At 42.9% G+C, this 16,909-nt stretch overlaps 2 protein-coding genes across 9 annotated transcripts in view; one reads left to right on the forward strand and one right to left on the reverse strand.

The window, feature by feature from the left end:
- mix23 (mitochondrial matrix import factor 23) overlaps positions 1 to 16,909 on the reverse strand; it is a 48,805-nt gene that overhangs the window by 23,536 nt on the left and 8,360 nt on the right. Inside the window, exons 1-2 of one of the 6 annotated variants that reach the window (XM_088402338.1) lie at positions 14,464 to 14,527; positions 13,459 to 13,516 (exon numbers count right to left, since the gene is read on the reverse strand). The exons of 1 other annotated variant lie outside the window; for it this stretch is intronic. In XM_088402338.1, coding sequence (XP_088258464.1) covers positions 13,459 to 13,500 — 42 coding nt within the window. In that variant the 5' untranslated portion in view covers positions 13,501 to 13,516; positions 14,464 to 14,527. Of the gene's footprint in view, positions 1 to 1,534; positions 3,499 to 13,458; positions 13,517 to 14,463; positions 14,553 to 15,671; positions 15,794 to 16,909 lie in introns of those variants that run through there. 4 more of the 6 variants (XM_088402339.1, XM_088402337.1, XM_088402336.1 and 1 more) reach the window with 4 other exon arrangements.
- The window catches only part of fam162a (family with sequence similarity 162 member A), a 33,757-nt gene continuing 28,712 nt past the window's right edge, over positions 11,865 to 16,909 (forward strand). For 2 of the 3 annotated variants that reach the window (XM_088402341.1, XM_088402343.1), the window contains exons 1-2: positions 14,692 to 14,852; positions 16,178 to 16,279. In XM_088402341.1, the coding sequence (XP_088258467.1) occupies positions 14,810 to 14,852; positions 16,178 to 16,279 (145 nt within the window). In that variant the 5' untranslated portion in view covers positions 14,692 to 14,809. Of the gene's footprint in view, positions 11,985 to 14,691; positions 14,853 to 16,177; positions 16,280 to 16,909 lie in introns of those variants that run through there. The other variant, XM_088402342.1, reaches the window with a different exon arrangement.

The raw sequence follows: 16,909 nt of genomic DNA on the forward strand, positions 1-16,909 counted from the left end.
TATATATATATATATATATATATATATATATATATATATATATATATATATATATATATATATATATATATATTTTTTTTTTTTTTTTTTTTTTTTTTTCAATATATATGTGTTTTGATTTTAATTTGATCTTTTTACCCTACTTCCCAAATAACACACCTCTTCAATAAGCCTGATTTTTAGGGTTAGGGGCTTATCAAAGAGTTTCAAGATACTCAGGCCAATGGATACATATACACACACACACGCACACACACACACACACACACACACACACACACACACACACATATATATGTGTGTGTGTGTGTGTGTGTGTACAGTGGACCCCCGTGTTACAGCGTCCCTAGCTTACGTTTTTATCATGTTGCGACGTGGAATACTGAGTTTTTTCATCCCCTCTTAACGGTATTTTTCCGGCTTTGTGACAAAAACAACTGTCATGACCCTTGGGTTGGCTGTTTTTGTGTTGTTTTGTATCCATCTGCAGGCTTTTTTAGGTACTTGCGCTTATTTTCAATGCCTCCATGCAATGCATCACTACTATGCTGGTCTGCTATTTGTCGGCGTCTCCTCACGGAGATGCTGGTCTGCTATTGGTCGTTTCAAAATGGCGGAATGTAAAATCTGTATTTATAGTGCTTAATTCAAACTTGAATGGGTTACCCATGGGTCCCAAGATTGCTAGTGATGTTAAAGAGAGAAGTAAGAAGATGATTGATATGGAAACAAAGCTGAAGATAATCAAGAAATACGAAGCTAGCCTAGGCTACCCTTCACTAGGGAATATGTGCATAACAAGCGCCACTCAAAGGTAAATAAATCCTTTCTATATTTTTTATTTATGATGTTTTCGGATTTTATGCATGTATTATATATACGTAGCACTTACTATGCTATTTTGGTACTAATTTTTAATATGTATGTACAACTTTGATGTTTTTACCTGGGGTTCTAAACGCATTTAACATAGGTTTGGATTGCCTGCCATACGGTGAATACGCTTTATGAGCCCAATTGCGGAACAGATTAATCTTGTAACACGGGGGCCCAAGTCAGCAAGGCCTTCTCTGGTGGCCTAACATCACCTGACCTCATTATCATAACTATGATAAACTTTAATAATTATAACTGAAAGTGAATATCATTTTAAATTCATTTTTACACTCTCTCTCTCGCTCTTTATATATATATATATATATATATATATATACACATATACACACAACTCAATTTTTTTAATTGATAAAATTGTTCTCCATTATCTGTTCTTTTGTCATATTATATCCATTTGGTTACGCTCCTTCTGGTGTTGTAGTTTTAAATTGGAGTTATTTGCCAATTAGGAACTAACTTGTGTCCCCAGGCTGTATGTAATCTGTAAACCTATGTTTACCATATGTAAACCTGTTCCCGGAGACGCAAGGGCATTCGCTTCAACAGTTGCGGGCTTCTGCACATGTGCAGATGAATATGTGAGTGGCCCGTGTAACTTAATAGACATTTGTAAAAGTCAATTGACTCTTAAGATCACCTTCTTGAGGCCTCATGTTGAACGTGACGTGACATGCTCACTGCAGGAAGACGGTGCAATGCTCAATAAGCAAGCTACGCAGTGTTGGCTTTGGCTGATTGCTCTAGAGGAGTAGCTATTAGCTAACTTCTCTCAACTTGGACATATTTCTGACTGGGCTACCAGGAGCGTGAGCTAACCCTGGCAAATAGTTCTGCCGGGGATGCCTTTTATTTGCAAAGGATCGATTTGATGTTTGGAGCCACAATGGATTTGCAAACTTCAATTGTTTAACCAAGGCCGCAACGAGACACCAAAGCATGGCTAGACACACGAGCTACGGTGCTTTTAAAAAACTTTTGAGAATACCCGAGTGGATACACTGTACATCTCAGTGCAAAGAGAAAGAGAGCTCGGGGAGGTCAACAAAAATCGTAAAGACTGATCGACTGTGATCACCGTTTGTTTTGGTGAGTGCAAGCCTTTTCTTTCTTTATTGTGTCATTTTTAATATTTTTGTGTTCCTCAGCCTCCCCGGTAAGGTCTATTCAGGGGTGCTGGAGAGGAGGGTCCGTCAGGAAGTCGAGTCTCGGATTCAGTCTCGGCCGTGGAACAGTGGACCAGCTCACACGCTCGACAGGGTCCTCGAGGGTGCATGGGAGTTCACCCAACAAGTCTATAAGTGCTTTGTGGACTTGGAGAAAGCGTTTGACCCTTTCCCTCGGGGATCTCTGGGGGGGTGCTTCGGGAGTATGGGGTACCAGACATCCTGATATGGGCTGGTCCACATTTCCGGCAGTAAGTCAAATTCGTTTCCAGTGAGGGATGGACTCCACCAAGACTGCCCTTTGTCACCGATTCTGTTCCATTATCTTTATAGACAGAATTTCTAGGCGCAGCCGAAGTGTTGAGGGGGTCTGGTTTGGGAGCCTCAGCGTTGCATCTTTGCGGATTATGTGGTGCTATTGGCATCTTCAGGCCATGACCTGCAACTCTCATGAAGCGGCTGGGAAGAAAATCAGCACCTCCAAATCTGAGACCATGGTCCTCAGTCGGAAAAGGGTGGAATGCCCTCTCCGGGTCGGGGATGAGGTCCTGCCCCAAGTGGAGGGTGTCAGGGCTCTCTTAGAGATAGGGTGAGAAGCTCGGTCATCCGGGAGGGGCTCAGCGTTGAGCCGCTAGACCTGCGTGTTGAGAGGAGCCAGTTAAGGTGGTTCGGGCATCTGGTTAGGATGCACCCTGGACGCCTCCCCGGAGAGGTGTTTCGGGCATGTCCCACAGGAAGGAGGCCACGGGGACGACCCAAGACACGCTGGAGGGACTATGTCTCTTGGCTGGCCTGGGAGCGCCTGGGGATTCTTCCGGAGATGCTGGATGAAGTGGCTGCTGCCCCCGCAACCCGACCCCGGAACAGAGTGGTTTTTTTTTTTTTTTTTTAAGATGCACCGGAATATAAGCTGCAGCAGCAAAAATTGAGCAAAAAAACATCTTTTGCCATGGATAAGCTGCACTGGACCATTCGATAGCCTTCTGTCTCCCGTTGTTTAATTGAAAGATTACTAAAAATAAATAATATATACAATCATACATTTATAACTAAGATTACATATACTGTCACGTTCTGCCTGATTTTCGTTCTGCTATGGGTTTAATTGTAGAGTTTTTGGGTTGTTTAGCCATTTGTTTGAATAGTTCTTCCCCGCGTCTGCCTCACCTCCCTGTCTACTAGTTTGATTTTGTCTACCTGTCCCCTGTGTGTTCCTGCCCTTGCATGTCACCCAATCAGCTTCCCCTGCTTCTTGTTCTCTCCCAGCTGTTTCGCGTTGTTTGTTATTAGCCTTGTGTATTTAAGTTGCAGCCTTGCAACTTAGTCGTCGGATTATTGTTATGGTCACCCTCACTTCCTTGCTCCCTCGTCCACAGTCACTCCGGTTCACCGATTGCCCTTCCCCGTAAGTTTTGTTTTGCGTTCTCACGTTCCTTTTGTACTTTGCCCAGTTTTTGTCTGTTTTTGTTCCTGCCATCTTTTGTTCATTAAAATGGCATTTTTGAGCACATCCCCTCCTGGCTTCCTTGCTCCTCGCACCCCCGGTCCATCCTCCCGCACACCCGCATTCGACTCGCCATGCCTCGCCGTGACATATACTGTATATTGTCTATCAAATTAACATGTCACAAACTTATATACAAGATCTTATTCAATTTAGACATTTTTTTTGAATTCATATTTTTATAATTTACTTTAAAACTCGTTTTGAGCACAGTCATTGATTCACATCTTTTCTGTTCTATTTCATAGTTGTTCCAGAAACTGACTCCTTGAAAACACATTTTTGACTGATGGGAAAAATCAGCAGATAAGCCGCAATGGACTATAAGCCGAAGGGCTCAAATCATAATGAAAAGGGTGTGGTTTATAGTCTGAAAAACACAGTGTGTGTGTATATATATATATATATATATATATATATATATATATATATATATATATATATATATATATATATTGTTCTGGCTCCTTATGAGCCATTGTACCATTTCTGTTGTTACAAAACTGTTTGTTTCATTCATTTAAAAGTTTGCGTGAATGTGAAAGGACAACCGGATCCTGTTGCCTTGGGCACTTCCTGTTTTCCCATCAAGCATGAAGGGAATGCTTGAATGGCGACAACTCACTAGTCCTCAAGTCTTGAGCCAAGCACAGCCTGTATGTATATATGTTTGTTATGTTTAGAGTTGTATACGTTTGTTGGGGTTATTGTTTGAATGTTTGTATCATAAAGACAGGGGAAATCAGTTCGCTTATGGGGATTAGCATCGAGTTAGCGATTAGCATCGAGCTAGCGGATAGCACATTAGCTCGCGACTGTTAGCATGCTTGTCTAACCTCGTGCTATGTCATGCGGCATTCAAGTTACTTTGTTGTATTTTATTTGCCGCAGCATGTAAATATTTTTTATGTTTTTCTTGTTTCAGTTTTACACCTACTTAAAGCACCTAAAGTGATTAAAAAGGGGAAGAATCACCAACAGGTGTCTTTTTTTGGAGGAGTTGACTATCTGCCTAGCTAGCTAAAACGTCAGCGAGGGCAGAATAGTAAAAAGGCTAGCAAACGGCTCGCTGCACGGCTACTCCACGAGGACAAGGGTGCAGTTTTCGAGGCTTCAGTGTCAACCACAGCAATGCAGTCTACGGAGGAGGACAAGCAGGACGTCCGCTCCATCTGCTCGAACTCATCTTCCAGATCCAGCAGCTCGCTCGTCAAGGCAGCAGTTGAAGCTCGTGCAAAGGTGGAAGCCGCACGCGCCAGAGCAGAGTTTGCACGCAAAGAAATTTAAATAAAAATTAAACAAGCAGAACTCAGCGCCACACTGGATGCCCTCAAAGAGGAAAGAGAGGTACAAGCTGCTCTTGCTGAGGTTAATGTGTTTGAGGCAGCAATAGCTGAAGAGGAGGCAAAAAGTGAAACATCTCCATATGTACTAAAAGACAATCATGCTGAGCAAAGTAAAGACTACACCTCTACCATGCTCACTCCACATGCATTAAAGCAGCTCCCATCACCTACTCATCCAGGTGTTTATAGTGTACATGATTATCTCAAGCCATCACACGACCAGTATGGTGAGGATCCACAAGATGATGGACATTGTGCACCAAACAACCAGCCCCCACGTGCCTACACTCCGGCTCCATACCCATCTCCATCAGCCAACGACGAACTTGCTAATCTTGCTAAATTTCTAGCAAAAAGAGGTTTAGTCACAGATGGGTTAACGACCTTTTCTGATAGAGCTGAGGACTACTGGGCTTGGAGGGTGTCATTTGAAAATGCCATAGATGGGCTAAGTCTTAAACCAAGTGAAGAACTGGACCTACTCACACGGTGGCTTGGTGAGGAGTCTTCAAAGCACGCCAAACGCATACGCTCTGTTCACCTCAACAATCCAGCAGAAGGCCTTCGCAGAGTGTGGGAACGGCTACAGGATTGTTATGGAACCCCAGAGGCTATTGAAAAGTCTCTCTTGGACAGACTGGAATGCTTTCCCAGGGTTTCCATTAAAGAGCCCCAAAAACTCAGAGAACTAGGGGACCTCCTATCTGAAATAGATGCAGCCAAATCTGCTGGTGATCTTCATGGTCTAGCATACTTAGATACTTCACGTGGCATTGCCCCTGTTGTGGAAAAGTTGCCAATTAATTTACAAGACAAGTGGATGACGGAAGGTACAAAATACAAACAGAAACACAATTTCAGTTTCCCTCCATTTTCATTTTTTTGCAATTTCATACAAGATCAAGCTAAAATGAGGAATGACCCCAGCTTTAAGTTAGCACCAGCTGCTTTAAATCAGTCCCAGCCCTCTCAAAACAAGCACTACTCGAGGTTTGGGAAATCCAGAGCTCCTGTCACCGTCCAAAAAACACAAGTAAATAAGACATCCAGAACAATCAACATAAAGTCGGGTGAGTTCACTAACAAAGAGTGTCCGATCCACAAGAAGCCACATGCACTGAAGAAGTGTAGAGGTTTTCGAGAAAAGACTCTAGATGAACGCAAGGCATTTCTTAAGGAACACAACATTTGCTTCCGGTGTTGTGACTCATCCTCTCACCTATCAAGAGACTGTAAGGCAGAAATTATATGTTCGGAGTGTAATAGCAATCGGCATATAGCAGCCTTGCATGCAGGTCTAGCTCCATGGATAGCGCAGGACACACAAGCACAACACACAACTGATGGCGAGGTTGGGGAGCACCAGGGTCGGGAGCACGCGGCGGACCATGGTGGGGAGAATGGCACGAGTACTGTAGAAACAAGCTCGGCATGCACGCAAATATGCAGAGATTTGAAAGGGGGTCGCTCATGCTCAAAAATATGTCCCGCCTATGTGTATCCACAGGGACATCCAGACAAGAAGGTCAAGGTTTACGCTATTATAGATGACCACAGTAATAGGTCGTTAGCAAAATCTGCCCTTTTTGACACCTTTGGCATACCAACAAGCCATATTGCGCCATACACACTTAGGACGTGTACAGGGGTCACAATGACAAGTGGCCGAGTAGCTGAGAACTTCATCATACAATCAATTGATGGGCAGTTCACCTCCAAGCTGCCTCACCTGCTGGAGTGTGACTCCTTACCAGACAATAAATCCGAAATTCCTACTCCAGACGTTGCTCTTGCACATCCACACCTTAGACGTTTGGCAGGTAGAATCCACTCTCTTGACACTAAAGCTGAGATTATGTTGCTTTTGGGGCGCGACATAGTACAAGTTCATAAGGTGGTAGAGCGCATTAATGGCCCAATTAATTCACCATTCGCACAGAGACTCGCGCTTGGGTGGGTTATCGTAGGCGACGTATGCCTGGGGGGTGCTCACAGGCCTGCCGATGTAGCCACCTACAGAACAACCATTCTAGGAAATGGACGTCCTAGTTTCCAACCACCATGCGAGAATAATTTTCATGTCAAAGAGCTTTTTCAGTCACCCAGTGATCTCGGGGAAACTCAAGGTACACAGCATCAAATGGGGGACCATGTGTTTCAACAAACTGAGAAGGATGAGAAGCTAGCCCCATCACTTGAAGATCAAGGACGCTATAATCTATATGCTACACCGATCCCTCTCTCACCTGGACAGTGGCAGTGGTGCAGTGAGGATTACTTTTTTGGACTTCTCCAGCGCCTTCAACACCATACAGCCTCTGCTGCTCAGTGGTAAACTGACAGAGATGGGAGTAGGCTCACACCTTGTGGCATGGATTACGGACTACCTGACAGGCAGACCCCAGTACGTGAGACTGGGGGGCTGTACGTCCGACACTGTTGTCAGCAGCACAGGAGCGCCACAGGGGACCGTGCTGTCTCCTGTCCTGTTCACCCTGTATACGTCAGACTTCCAGTACAACTCTGAGTCCTGCCACGTGCAGAAGTTTGCAGATGACACTGCTATCGTGGGATGTTTCAGGAGTGGGCAGGAGGGGGAGTACAGGAAACTGATCCAGGACTTTGTCTCATGGAGCGACGCTAACCATCTGCACCTGAACACCACCAAGACCAGGGAGATGGTGGTGGACTTCAGGAGGCCTAAACCCCATCCGGAACCAGTAACCATCAAAGGAGAATGTGTAGAGTTTGTCCAGACCTACAAATACCTGGGTGTGCAGCTGGACAATAAACTGGATTGGACTACCAACACAGAAGCTCTGTGCAGGAAAGGACAGAGCCGACTGTACTTCCTCAGAAGGCTGGCGTCCTTCAACATCTGCAAAAAGCTCCTGCAGATGTTCTACCAGACTGTTGTGGCGAGCGCCCTCCTCTACGCAGTAGTGTGCTGGGGAGGCAGCACCAAGAAGAAGGACGCCTCGCGTCTGGATAAACTGGTGAGGAAGGCGGGCTCGGTTGTGGGCACAGAGCTGGACAGTCTGACAACTGTGGCTGAGCGACGAGCGCTAAACAAGCTGCTATCAATCATGGACAATCCAACACATCCACTACACAGCATCATCTACAGACAGAGGAGCTGCTTCAGTGACAGATTGCTGTCACTGTCCTGCTCCACGGACAGGCTGAGGAGATCATTCCTCCCCCATGCCATGAGGCTCTTCAACTCCACCCGGGGCAGTAAAAGCTCACATTAAACTCTAAACCTCATACTCTGCACTGCACTATTCACTTTATACAAGCACCTTAATTATACTTGCACTAGACTCCAACGATTCACACTATTCTTTTTACACTGTTAACAAGCACCTTAAGTATACTTCTGTACTGGACTTATGTGTATCTTGTGTATTTTATTTCTCATATTTTATATCTCGACTTGAGGATACTGCTGGAAATGTGAATTTCCCTACGGGGATGAATAAAGTATCTATCTATCTATCTATCTACCTATCTATCTATCAAGCCTTTCTTGAAATAATGGAAAGAGACTTTTGTCAAGACAATGCAAACAACTGGATTGCTCCACTTCCTTTCCGCACACCCAGACTTCGTCTTCCAAACAACAGGAGTCTCGCTCTCAGTCGTTTCCAGTCACTGCGCCGCACTCTAAAGAAACGTCCTGAAATGGAAAAACACTACATGGACTTCATGCAAGGGTTGTTCGATAGAGATCATGCAGAGCCAGCACCAACTCTGGGGGAAGAAGACGAATGCTGGTATCTGCCGTCCTTTGGGGTTTATCACCCACAAAAGCCAGGGAACATTCGAGTTGTCTTTGACTCGAGCGCTAAATATAAAGGGGTGGCTTTGAACGACGTGCTGCTTAAAGGTCCAAACATGAACAACAGTCTAATTGGAGTACTCGTCCGATTCCGAGAAGAGTCCGTGGCTGTCATGGCAGATATACAACAAATGTTCCATTGTTTTCACGTGCAGGAGGACCACAGGAACTTTCTTAGGTTCTTTTGGTTTCACAACAACGACCCAACAGAACCAGTCAGGGAGTTCAGAATGAAGGTGCATGTGTTCGGCAACAGCCCGTCTCCAGCTGTTGCAATATTTGGCCTGAGGAATGCAGCCGAGAGGTCAGATTCACAGCACTCAATTGAAGCCAAGCAGTTTGTGCAAAGACATTTTTACGTGGACGATGGACTCAAATCCGTTCCCACTGATTCCGAGGCAATCAAACTTCTTAAAGACACTCAAGAACTGCTTGCTACTTCCAACTTAAGGCTACACAAAATAGCCTCAAACAGCCCAAGCGTCATGGCTGCCTTCCCCAAAGAGGATTTGGCAAACGGACTCAAAGATATTGACTTCTACACCGAGTTTCCACCTATACAGAGAAGTTTAGGAATGTGCTGGGACATAGGAAGAGACACATTCACATTCAAGGTTTCAAAGACCGCTAAGCCTTACACGAAAAGGGGCGTCCTGTCCACAATTAACAGTCTCTTCGACCCGCTGGGGTTTGCAGTACCAATAAGCGTCCAGGGGAGGCTACTGTTAAGGGAGCTGACGAAAGAGACTTGTGGTTGGGATGAGCCGCTTCCTGTGGCAATGTACAAAGAGTGGCATAAATGGAAGAATGCCTTGCAACAACTTGAGCAAATTCAAATTCCAAGACCGTACTTTTCATTTTCATTGGCAATTGCAGAACGCAAGCAGATCTGTATATTCTGTGATGCCTCAGTTCAAGCAATCGCAGCTGTAGCTTACATGCAAGCAACCAACAAAGATGGTCTCACACAGCTAGCCTTTGTATTTGGAAAAGCCAAACTTGCTCCCAAGCCTGAACTTACCATTCCTAGACTCGAGCTGTGCGCAGCGGTGTTAGGGGTAGAAGTGGGAGAGCTAATAAGTGAGGAAATGAACATTCAAATTGGAGCCATGCGTTTCTTCTCAGATAGCAAGGTTGTACTGGGCTATATTTACAATGAGTCGAGAAGATTCCATGTTTTCGTCAACAATCGTGTTCAAAGAATTAGACGAAGCACGCAACCAGCTCAGTGGAGCTATGTCCATACAGATAGCAACCCTGCCGACCATGGCTCAAGATCTCTTTCAGCAGACAAACTATCATCTAGCACATGGTTAAGGGGCCCAGAGTTCTTACTGAAACCCACACAGAACAACTCAAGCGAAACCTTTCAACTACAAGATCCTGATTCGGACATAGAGATTCGACCTTTGCTTACAGACATCGATTCTGGAGTTCTGCCAGCTCGTCTCAAGGCGTCAAACGTCCAGTCTTTCTCTAGCTGGCAGTCTCTCATCAAAGCTCTTGCCCGGTTAGTACACATTGCACAAACCTTCAAACACAAATCGACTGATGGACAATGCAAGGGGTGGCACATTTGTCATGAGCTCTCCGCCTCACACTTCGAACAAGCTAGACAGGTGGTCTTAAAGGCAGTTCAAGAAGAATATTTTTCAAAAGAGCTTAGACACCTCGTGGCAGGAAAAAACATTCCAAAGGGAAGTCCTCTTGTAATGCTTTCCCCTTACCTTGACCAAACAGGACTTCTCAGAATTGGAGGACGTCTCCCCCACTCAGACTTGGACACTTTAGAGAAACAACCACTCATTTTACCACGTCAGCACCATGTAACTAGTCTGCTAATCCGCCATTACCATGAAAATGTTAAACACCAAGGGCGTCACCTTACGGAAGGTGCTTTACGGTCCGCAGGTTACTGGATTTTGGGGGGTAAACGTCAGATTAGCAGTCTCATTCACACTTGCGTGATTTGTCGAAAGCTAAGGGGAGGGACACAGTCACAGAAAATGTCCGACCTTCCTAGAGAACGCCTTAGCATAGAACCTCCATTCTCATATGTCGGCGTTGACGTGTTTGGGCCATGGTCAGTTACCTCTCGCCGAACTAGGGGTGGGGTTGCTAGTAGCAAACGGTGGGCGGTGATGTTCACCTGCATGAGCACTAGAGCCGTTCACATAGAGGCGATAGAGTCCATGGACACCTCTAGTTTCATCAACGCTCTCCGCAGATTCTTTTCCATTAGGGGGCCAGCAAAACAATTAAGGTCAGACTGTGGATCTAACTTCAGGGGCGCCCGTAAGGAGTTAGGATTTGACACTAAGATTCCTTCAGATCCGAACGTAAAGTCATTCCTTAATGGTAGCGGTTGTACTTGGATCTTTAATCCTCCGCACTCTTCGCATATGGGGGGCAGTTGGGAGCGGATGATAGGGGTAGCACGTAGGATCTTAGACTGTCAGCTTGCCCAGCACGGATCACGACACCTCTCCCACGAGGTCTTAACAACCTTCCTGGCCGAAGTATCAGCAATTATGAATGGGAGGCCGTTGGTTCCGGTGTCAAACGACCCAGAGGCACCATTCATACTCACTCCTGCAACTCTTTTGACTCAAAAAGTTGGTGTGCTTCCAACTCCTCCTGGCGAACTTGAAGAAAAGGACATCTACAGGCGTCAGTGGAAACACGTCCAGCATTTAGCCAATTCTTTTTGGCATCGCTGGCGAAAGGAATACCTGTCGACTCTGCAATGTCGACGCAAGTGGCAGTCTGCAAGACGCAACCTTCAACGGGGTGATGTTGTCCTACTCGAGGACCCCCTGGTGAAGAGAAACCAATGGCCTATGGGACTCATTGTAAACGTTTTTCCCGGCAGTGACGGCTACGTCAGGAAAGTGGAAGTTAAAGTGGTTCAAGATGGGAATACGAGAGTGTACCTGAGACCTGTAACTGATGTTGTTCTTCTGTTGTCAGATGCGGTAAAGCAGGATTAGTTTGGGGTTCTAGTGTGACATCTCACTGATGTCAGGTGGGGAGTGTTCTGGCTCCTTATGAGCCATTGTACCATTTCTGTTGTTACAAAACTGTTTGTTTCATTCATTTAAAAGTTTGCGTGAATGTGAAAGGACAACCGGATCCTGTTGCCTTGGGCACTTCCTGTTTTCCCATCAAGCATGAAGGGAATGCTTGAATGGCGACAACTCACTAGTCCTCAAGTCTTGAGCCAAGCACAGCCTGTATGTATATATGTTTGTTATGTTTAGAGTTGTATACGTTTGTTGGGGTTATTGTTTGAATGTTTGTATCATAAAGACAGGGGAAATCAGTTCGCTTATGGGGATTAGCATCGAGTTAGCGATTAGCATCGAGCTAGCGGATAGCACATTAGCTCGCGACTGTTAGCATGCTTGTCTAACCTCGTGCTATGTCATGCGGCATTCAAGTTACTTTGTTGTATTTTATTTGCCGCAGCATGTAAATATTTTTTATGTTTTTCTTGTTTCAGTTTTACACCTACTTAAAGCACCTAAAGTGATTAAAAAGGGGAAGAATCACCAACAGGTGTCTTTTTTTGGAGGAGTTGACTATCTGCCTAGCTAGCTAAAACGTCAGCGAGGGCAGAATATATTTATATATATATATATATATATATATATATATATATATATATATAAATATATGTATATACACACATTTGTATGAAAAAGTTTGGCCACCCCTGACCATTTTCAAGATTTTCCTTTATAAATCATTGCTGGTTCAGATCATCAATTTCAGTAAAATATATCATTCAGCAGATGAACAAAGTGATATTTGAGAAGTGAAAGACTTTGTTTTTGTCGCGTGAAGTATAATTGCATTAAAATAAGAATTATTTATTTATTTTAAGGCACTTTGATGCACTTGGCTAGTTTTTTTAAAATGTTTTAGACTAAGCTAAGGAACCTAGTGAGGAAATGGAAGACCACAGGCACAGTTCGAGTTGAGGCCTGAAGTGGCAGGCCAAGAAAAATCTCAGATAATCAGAGGTGAAAAATGGTGAGAACAGTCAAACTCAACCCAAAGACCAGCTTCAAAGACCTACAACATGATTTTGCTCCAAAAGGTGTCACTGTGTCAACTATTCAGCGTATTTTGCACAAGGAGATGCTGTATGGGGGAGTAATGCGGCAGAAGCCTTTTCTGCACACATTCCCTAAAAGCACATTTGGACAAGCCAGCTTCATTTTGGAATAAGGTGCTATGGACTGATGAAACTAAAATGTATTTATTTGGACATAACAAGGGGCTGCGTGCACGGCAGAAAGGGAAGACAGCATTCCAAGACAAACACTTGCAGCCCACGGTAAAATTTGGTGGTGGTTCCATTGTGCTGTGAGGCTGTGTGGCCATTGGAGGTACTGGCAATCTTGTTCAAGTTGAAGGTAGCATGGATTCAGTATCAGCAGATTCTTGAAAAACAACGTTCAAGAATCAGTGACAAAGTTGATGTTGCGCCAGGGCTGGATACTTCAACAACACAATGACACTAAACACTGGTCAAATTCTACTAAGGCATTCATGCAGAGGAACAAGTACAACGTTCTGGAATGGCCATTTCAGTTCCAGAACCTGAATTTAGAACCTGTGGTGTGATTTAAAGCGGGCAGTCCATGCTCTGGAACCATCAAACCTGACTAAACTGGAGATGTTTTGCAATGAAGAAAATACCTTCAGCCAGAATCCAGAGTCCAGACCCTCATTGGAAGCCATAAGAAGCGTTTAGAGGCTGTTGTTGATGCAAAAGAAGGCTCTATTAAATAATGATGTCATTTTTATGTTGGGGTGTCAAAATTTATGCACCTTCCTACTTTTGTTTAAATATTTATTGTACAAGTTCTGTATATCCTATGAAGTTAATTTGACGTCTCAAATATCACAGTGTTTATCTGCTATATGGTATATTTTACAGAAATTACTGTCCCAATCATTGATTTATAAAGGAAAATCTTGAAAATGATCAAGGGTGCCCAAATTTTTTCATACCACTGTATATATAACGACACATGGGGGATATTATTGGGTTTCATTACTCAGGTAATGAAAATATCTAGAGTGAGCGTGGTGTTTCATTTTGTTTTTTTTCCAATCCTCAAAATCAAAATGACAAAAAAAAAATCAGTGTTTTATTGTACTTCTAAAAAATTATCAATGCAATGAAATTAATGCAGTAGGCCTATATTGTAATCGTAAAGCACCATCGTACAGCATAGTAGTCAGCGGTGCATTATTTTCTCCGGGATGCGTGTGCTGCAGGGAAAATAAACTTTAACTCACGAAAGCTAGTTATTAGAGGCTATTTATTTAGTAATGATCACAGTAGGCTAACATGGCTATTCTATTCACACGACATGTGACGCCTTCATTATAAGGCTTGAAAAGGCTTTTATTTTATTGTCATTTATTGGCGGCTCCAGACATTATGTTTTTGTTTTTGCTTCAATATTACTTTTTCAACATTTTGTGCTATCGACCCCTGATCTAGAAACATATCTCTGCATTAACTATCTAGGATCTTTCTAGACTTACTTATGTGATATTTAGTTCAAGAAAGGTGAAAAAGTGTGGATGAAATACGCGCTTTAAAAAATGTGGCACACGGACGGCCTCTAAACTGCCTCGGATTGACGATTTACGTCAAGTTTAATAGAAAAATGGAACACATTTCGCAAATACCTGAAACATTGAAAAGTCTTCACAATTTAACGTTCCACCGGGCACCGCCATTGTGGACCGTGTGGTCCTCTGCCATAAGAGTGTTCAACGCAAAGCCTTTTTGTTAAATTCCCTCATTTTTGCTAAATTTGACACTTTTGAAATGTATTTTTTATATTGACATATATTTGGTTCTTTTATCACGGGAAATCAAATTACCTGGTTAAGAAGTTAAACCTTTTTTCTTTTTTTTTAATCAGGCTAAAAACATGGACATCAAGTATTAAGTCGTGGTCATTGTAGCACAAGGCTACTTGACTTTCGGCAGCAAACGGCTCTTCGTGTTAATGTTGGTTTTGACACGGACATGAATTTCGCCAGATCCCGACTTTTATTCACAAAATTTTGGGGTTCGTAATCGTATATTTTTTTCTCATATTCCATCTGGAGAACTGGCAAGCGATTGTGTACTTCGTTAGTTCTTGTAACGTACTTCCCAGGTCGAGTAATGTTGAATAACTCGTCATTTTAAAAATCAAGTGACCGTAACATCGATGGCGACTGTATGTTAACAGTTATGTAGACGAAGTAACATAAACCGAAGTTCTAGACTGGAGACTTAGTTTACAATTTTAATTGTATTTGCAGTATTTAGAAGGAAATGTTTCTATTGATGTGTGCGGTTTGGTTCAGTAAAATATTTATATTCAAATAGGGAAAAAAATAATGCAAATTAAGTAGATTGGATAAAATAAAGACATACGTTCTTGAGAAGGTTAAATGTTGGCAATAATGACTACCTTACAACGAGATGACGAAAGTTTGGTTCGTTCGCTGGCAAAGAATGGAGCCCAGCAAAATTGACTAATGACCACCACTTGTTATTTTATATATGTATATATATGTATACACACACACACACACACACACACACACACACACACACACACACAGTGAGGCAAATAAGTATTTAGTCAACCAAAAGAAGAAACGATTAGAAAGGCCTGAAATTGTCAACATGGGTAAACTTCAACCATGTGAGACAGAATGTGTGTGTGTGTGTGTGTGTGTGTGGGGGGGGGGGGGGTCACATTATTTAATTTTTAAAGAATTTATTTGCAAATTATGGTGGAAAATAAGTATTTGGTCACCTACAAACAAGCAAGATTTATGACTGTCAAAGAGGTCTAACTTCTTCTAACAAGGTCGAACGATGCTCCACTCGTTACCTGTATCAATGGCCCCTGTTAACTATCAATCCAAACTCCACTATGGCCAAGACCAAAGACACCAGAGACAAAATTGTAGACCTGCACCAGGTTGGGAAGACTGAATCTGCAATAGATAAAATGCTTGGTGGAAAGAAATCAACTGTGGGAGCAATTATTAGAAAATGTAAGACATACAAGACCACTGATACACACACACACACACATGTGAGACAGAATATATATATATATATATATATATATATATATATATATATATATATATATACATATGTGTTACGACCTTAATCCGTTCAGGGGCGAGGCTCGTAACTCGAAATCACCGTGTGACAGGCAATCCAAACCGATGTTAATTACTGAATGCGTGCAAAAACCTGAGGTAAAAACATCACGACTTTATACACATATTAAAAAATAGTAACATAATCTACTGTACAGTTAAATTAAATGACATAAATATACATCCAGACCAACAAAATTGTGATGTAAACCATTTTTCTGCCCAGGTCCAAGGTGCAGCCCACTCACGGAAGCATGGAGACCCAGGATGATGTGCAACAAACCGCAGAAGGTCAAAGCAGAGCTTCCAGCTGCATCTCCAGCTGAAGGTAACAAATGCACTGCTTGCACACGTGTGCACACACACATTTGTACGGCGATACTTGAGAGGATATACAATGACATACTGCATTTCATAGCCCGTAACCTTAACCATCAGAAATGATTGCCTAACTCTTAGCCAAACTTGCACATCAGCCAAGCTAACATTATTCCATAGCTTGGTTGCTGAAGAGAGCACCGCCTTCTTGTGGTGAGCGTTCCAATCACGTTAAGGTCAACGTGAGGCCTCTAGATGGCGATCTTATGAATCAATTGGCTATTGCAGCTAATAACTACAGGGGCTGGGTCAAATGTGTCTTTGCACATGGAACACAAGACCCACAACTTTTTAAGCGAATGCCCTAGCGCTTAGGGGGGCAGGCAGACTTCATACAGCCTGGGGACCCAAGTTAGTATAGGATATAATATGACAAGAAAAGAACAAAAAATGGAGAATAATTTTATGAATTAAAAAAAAGTACACACATTTATATATATATATATATATATATATATATATATATATATATATATATAAATTATATATATATATAAATTGAAAACGAAAGTGACTTTCATAACAGTTATAATTATTATAGTTCATTACAGTTATGATAATGAAGTCAGGTGATGTTAGG

The sequence above is a fragment of the Hippichthys cyanospilos genome, chromosome 19 (genome assembly GCF_059441005.1).
Source record: "Hippichthys cyanospilos isolate Australia breed blue-spotted pipefish chromosome 19, RoL_Hcya_1.0, whole genome shotgun sequence".
Classification (NCBI taxonomy): domain Eukaryota; kingdom Metazoa; phylum Chordata; class Actinopteri; order Syngnathiformes; family Syngnathidae; genus Hippichthys; species Hippichthys cyanospilos.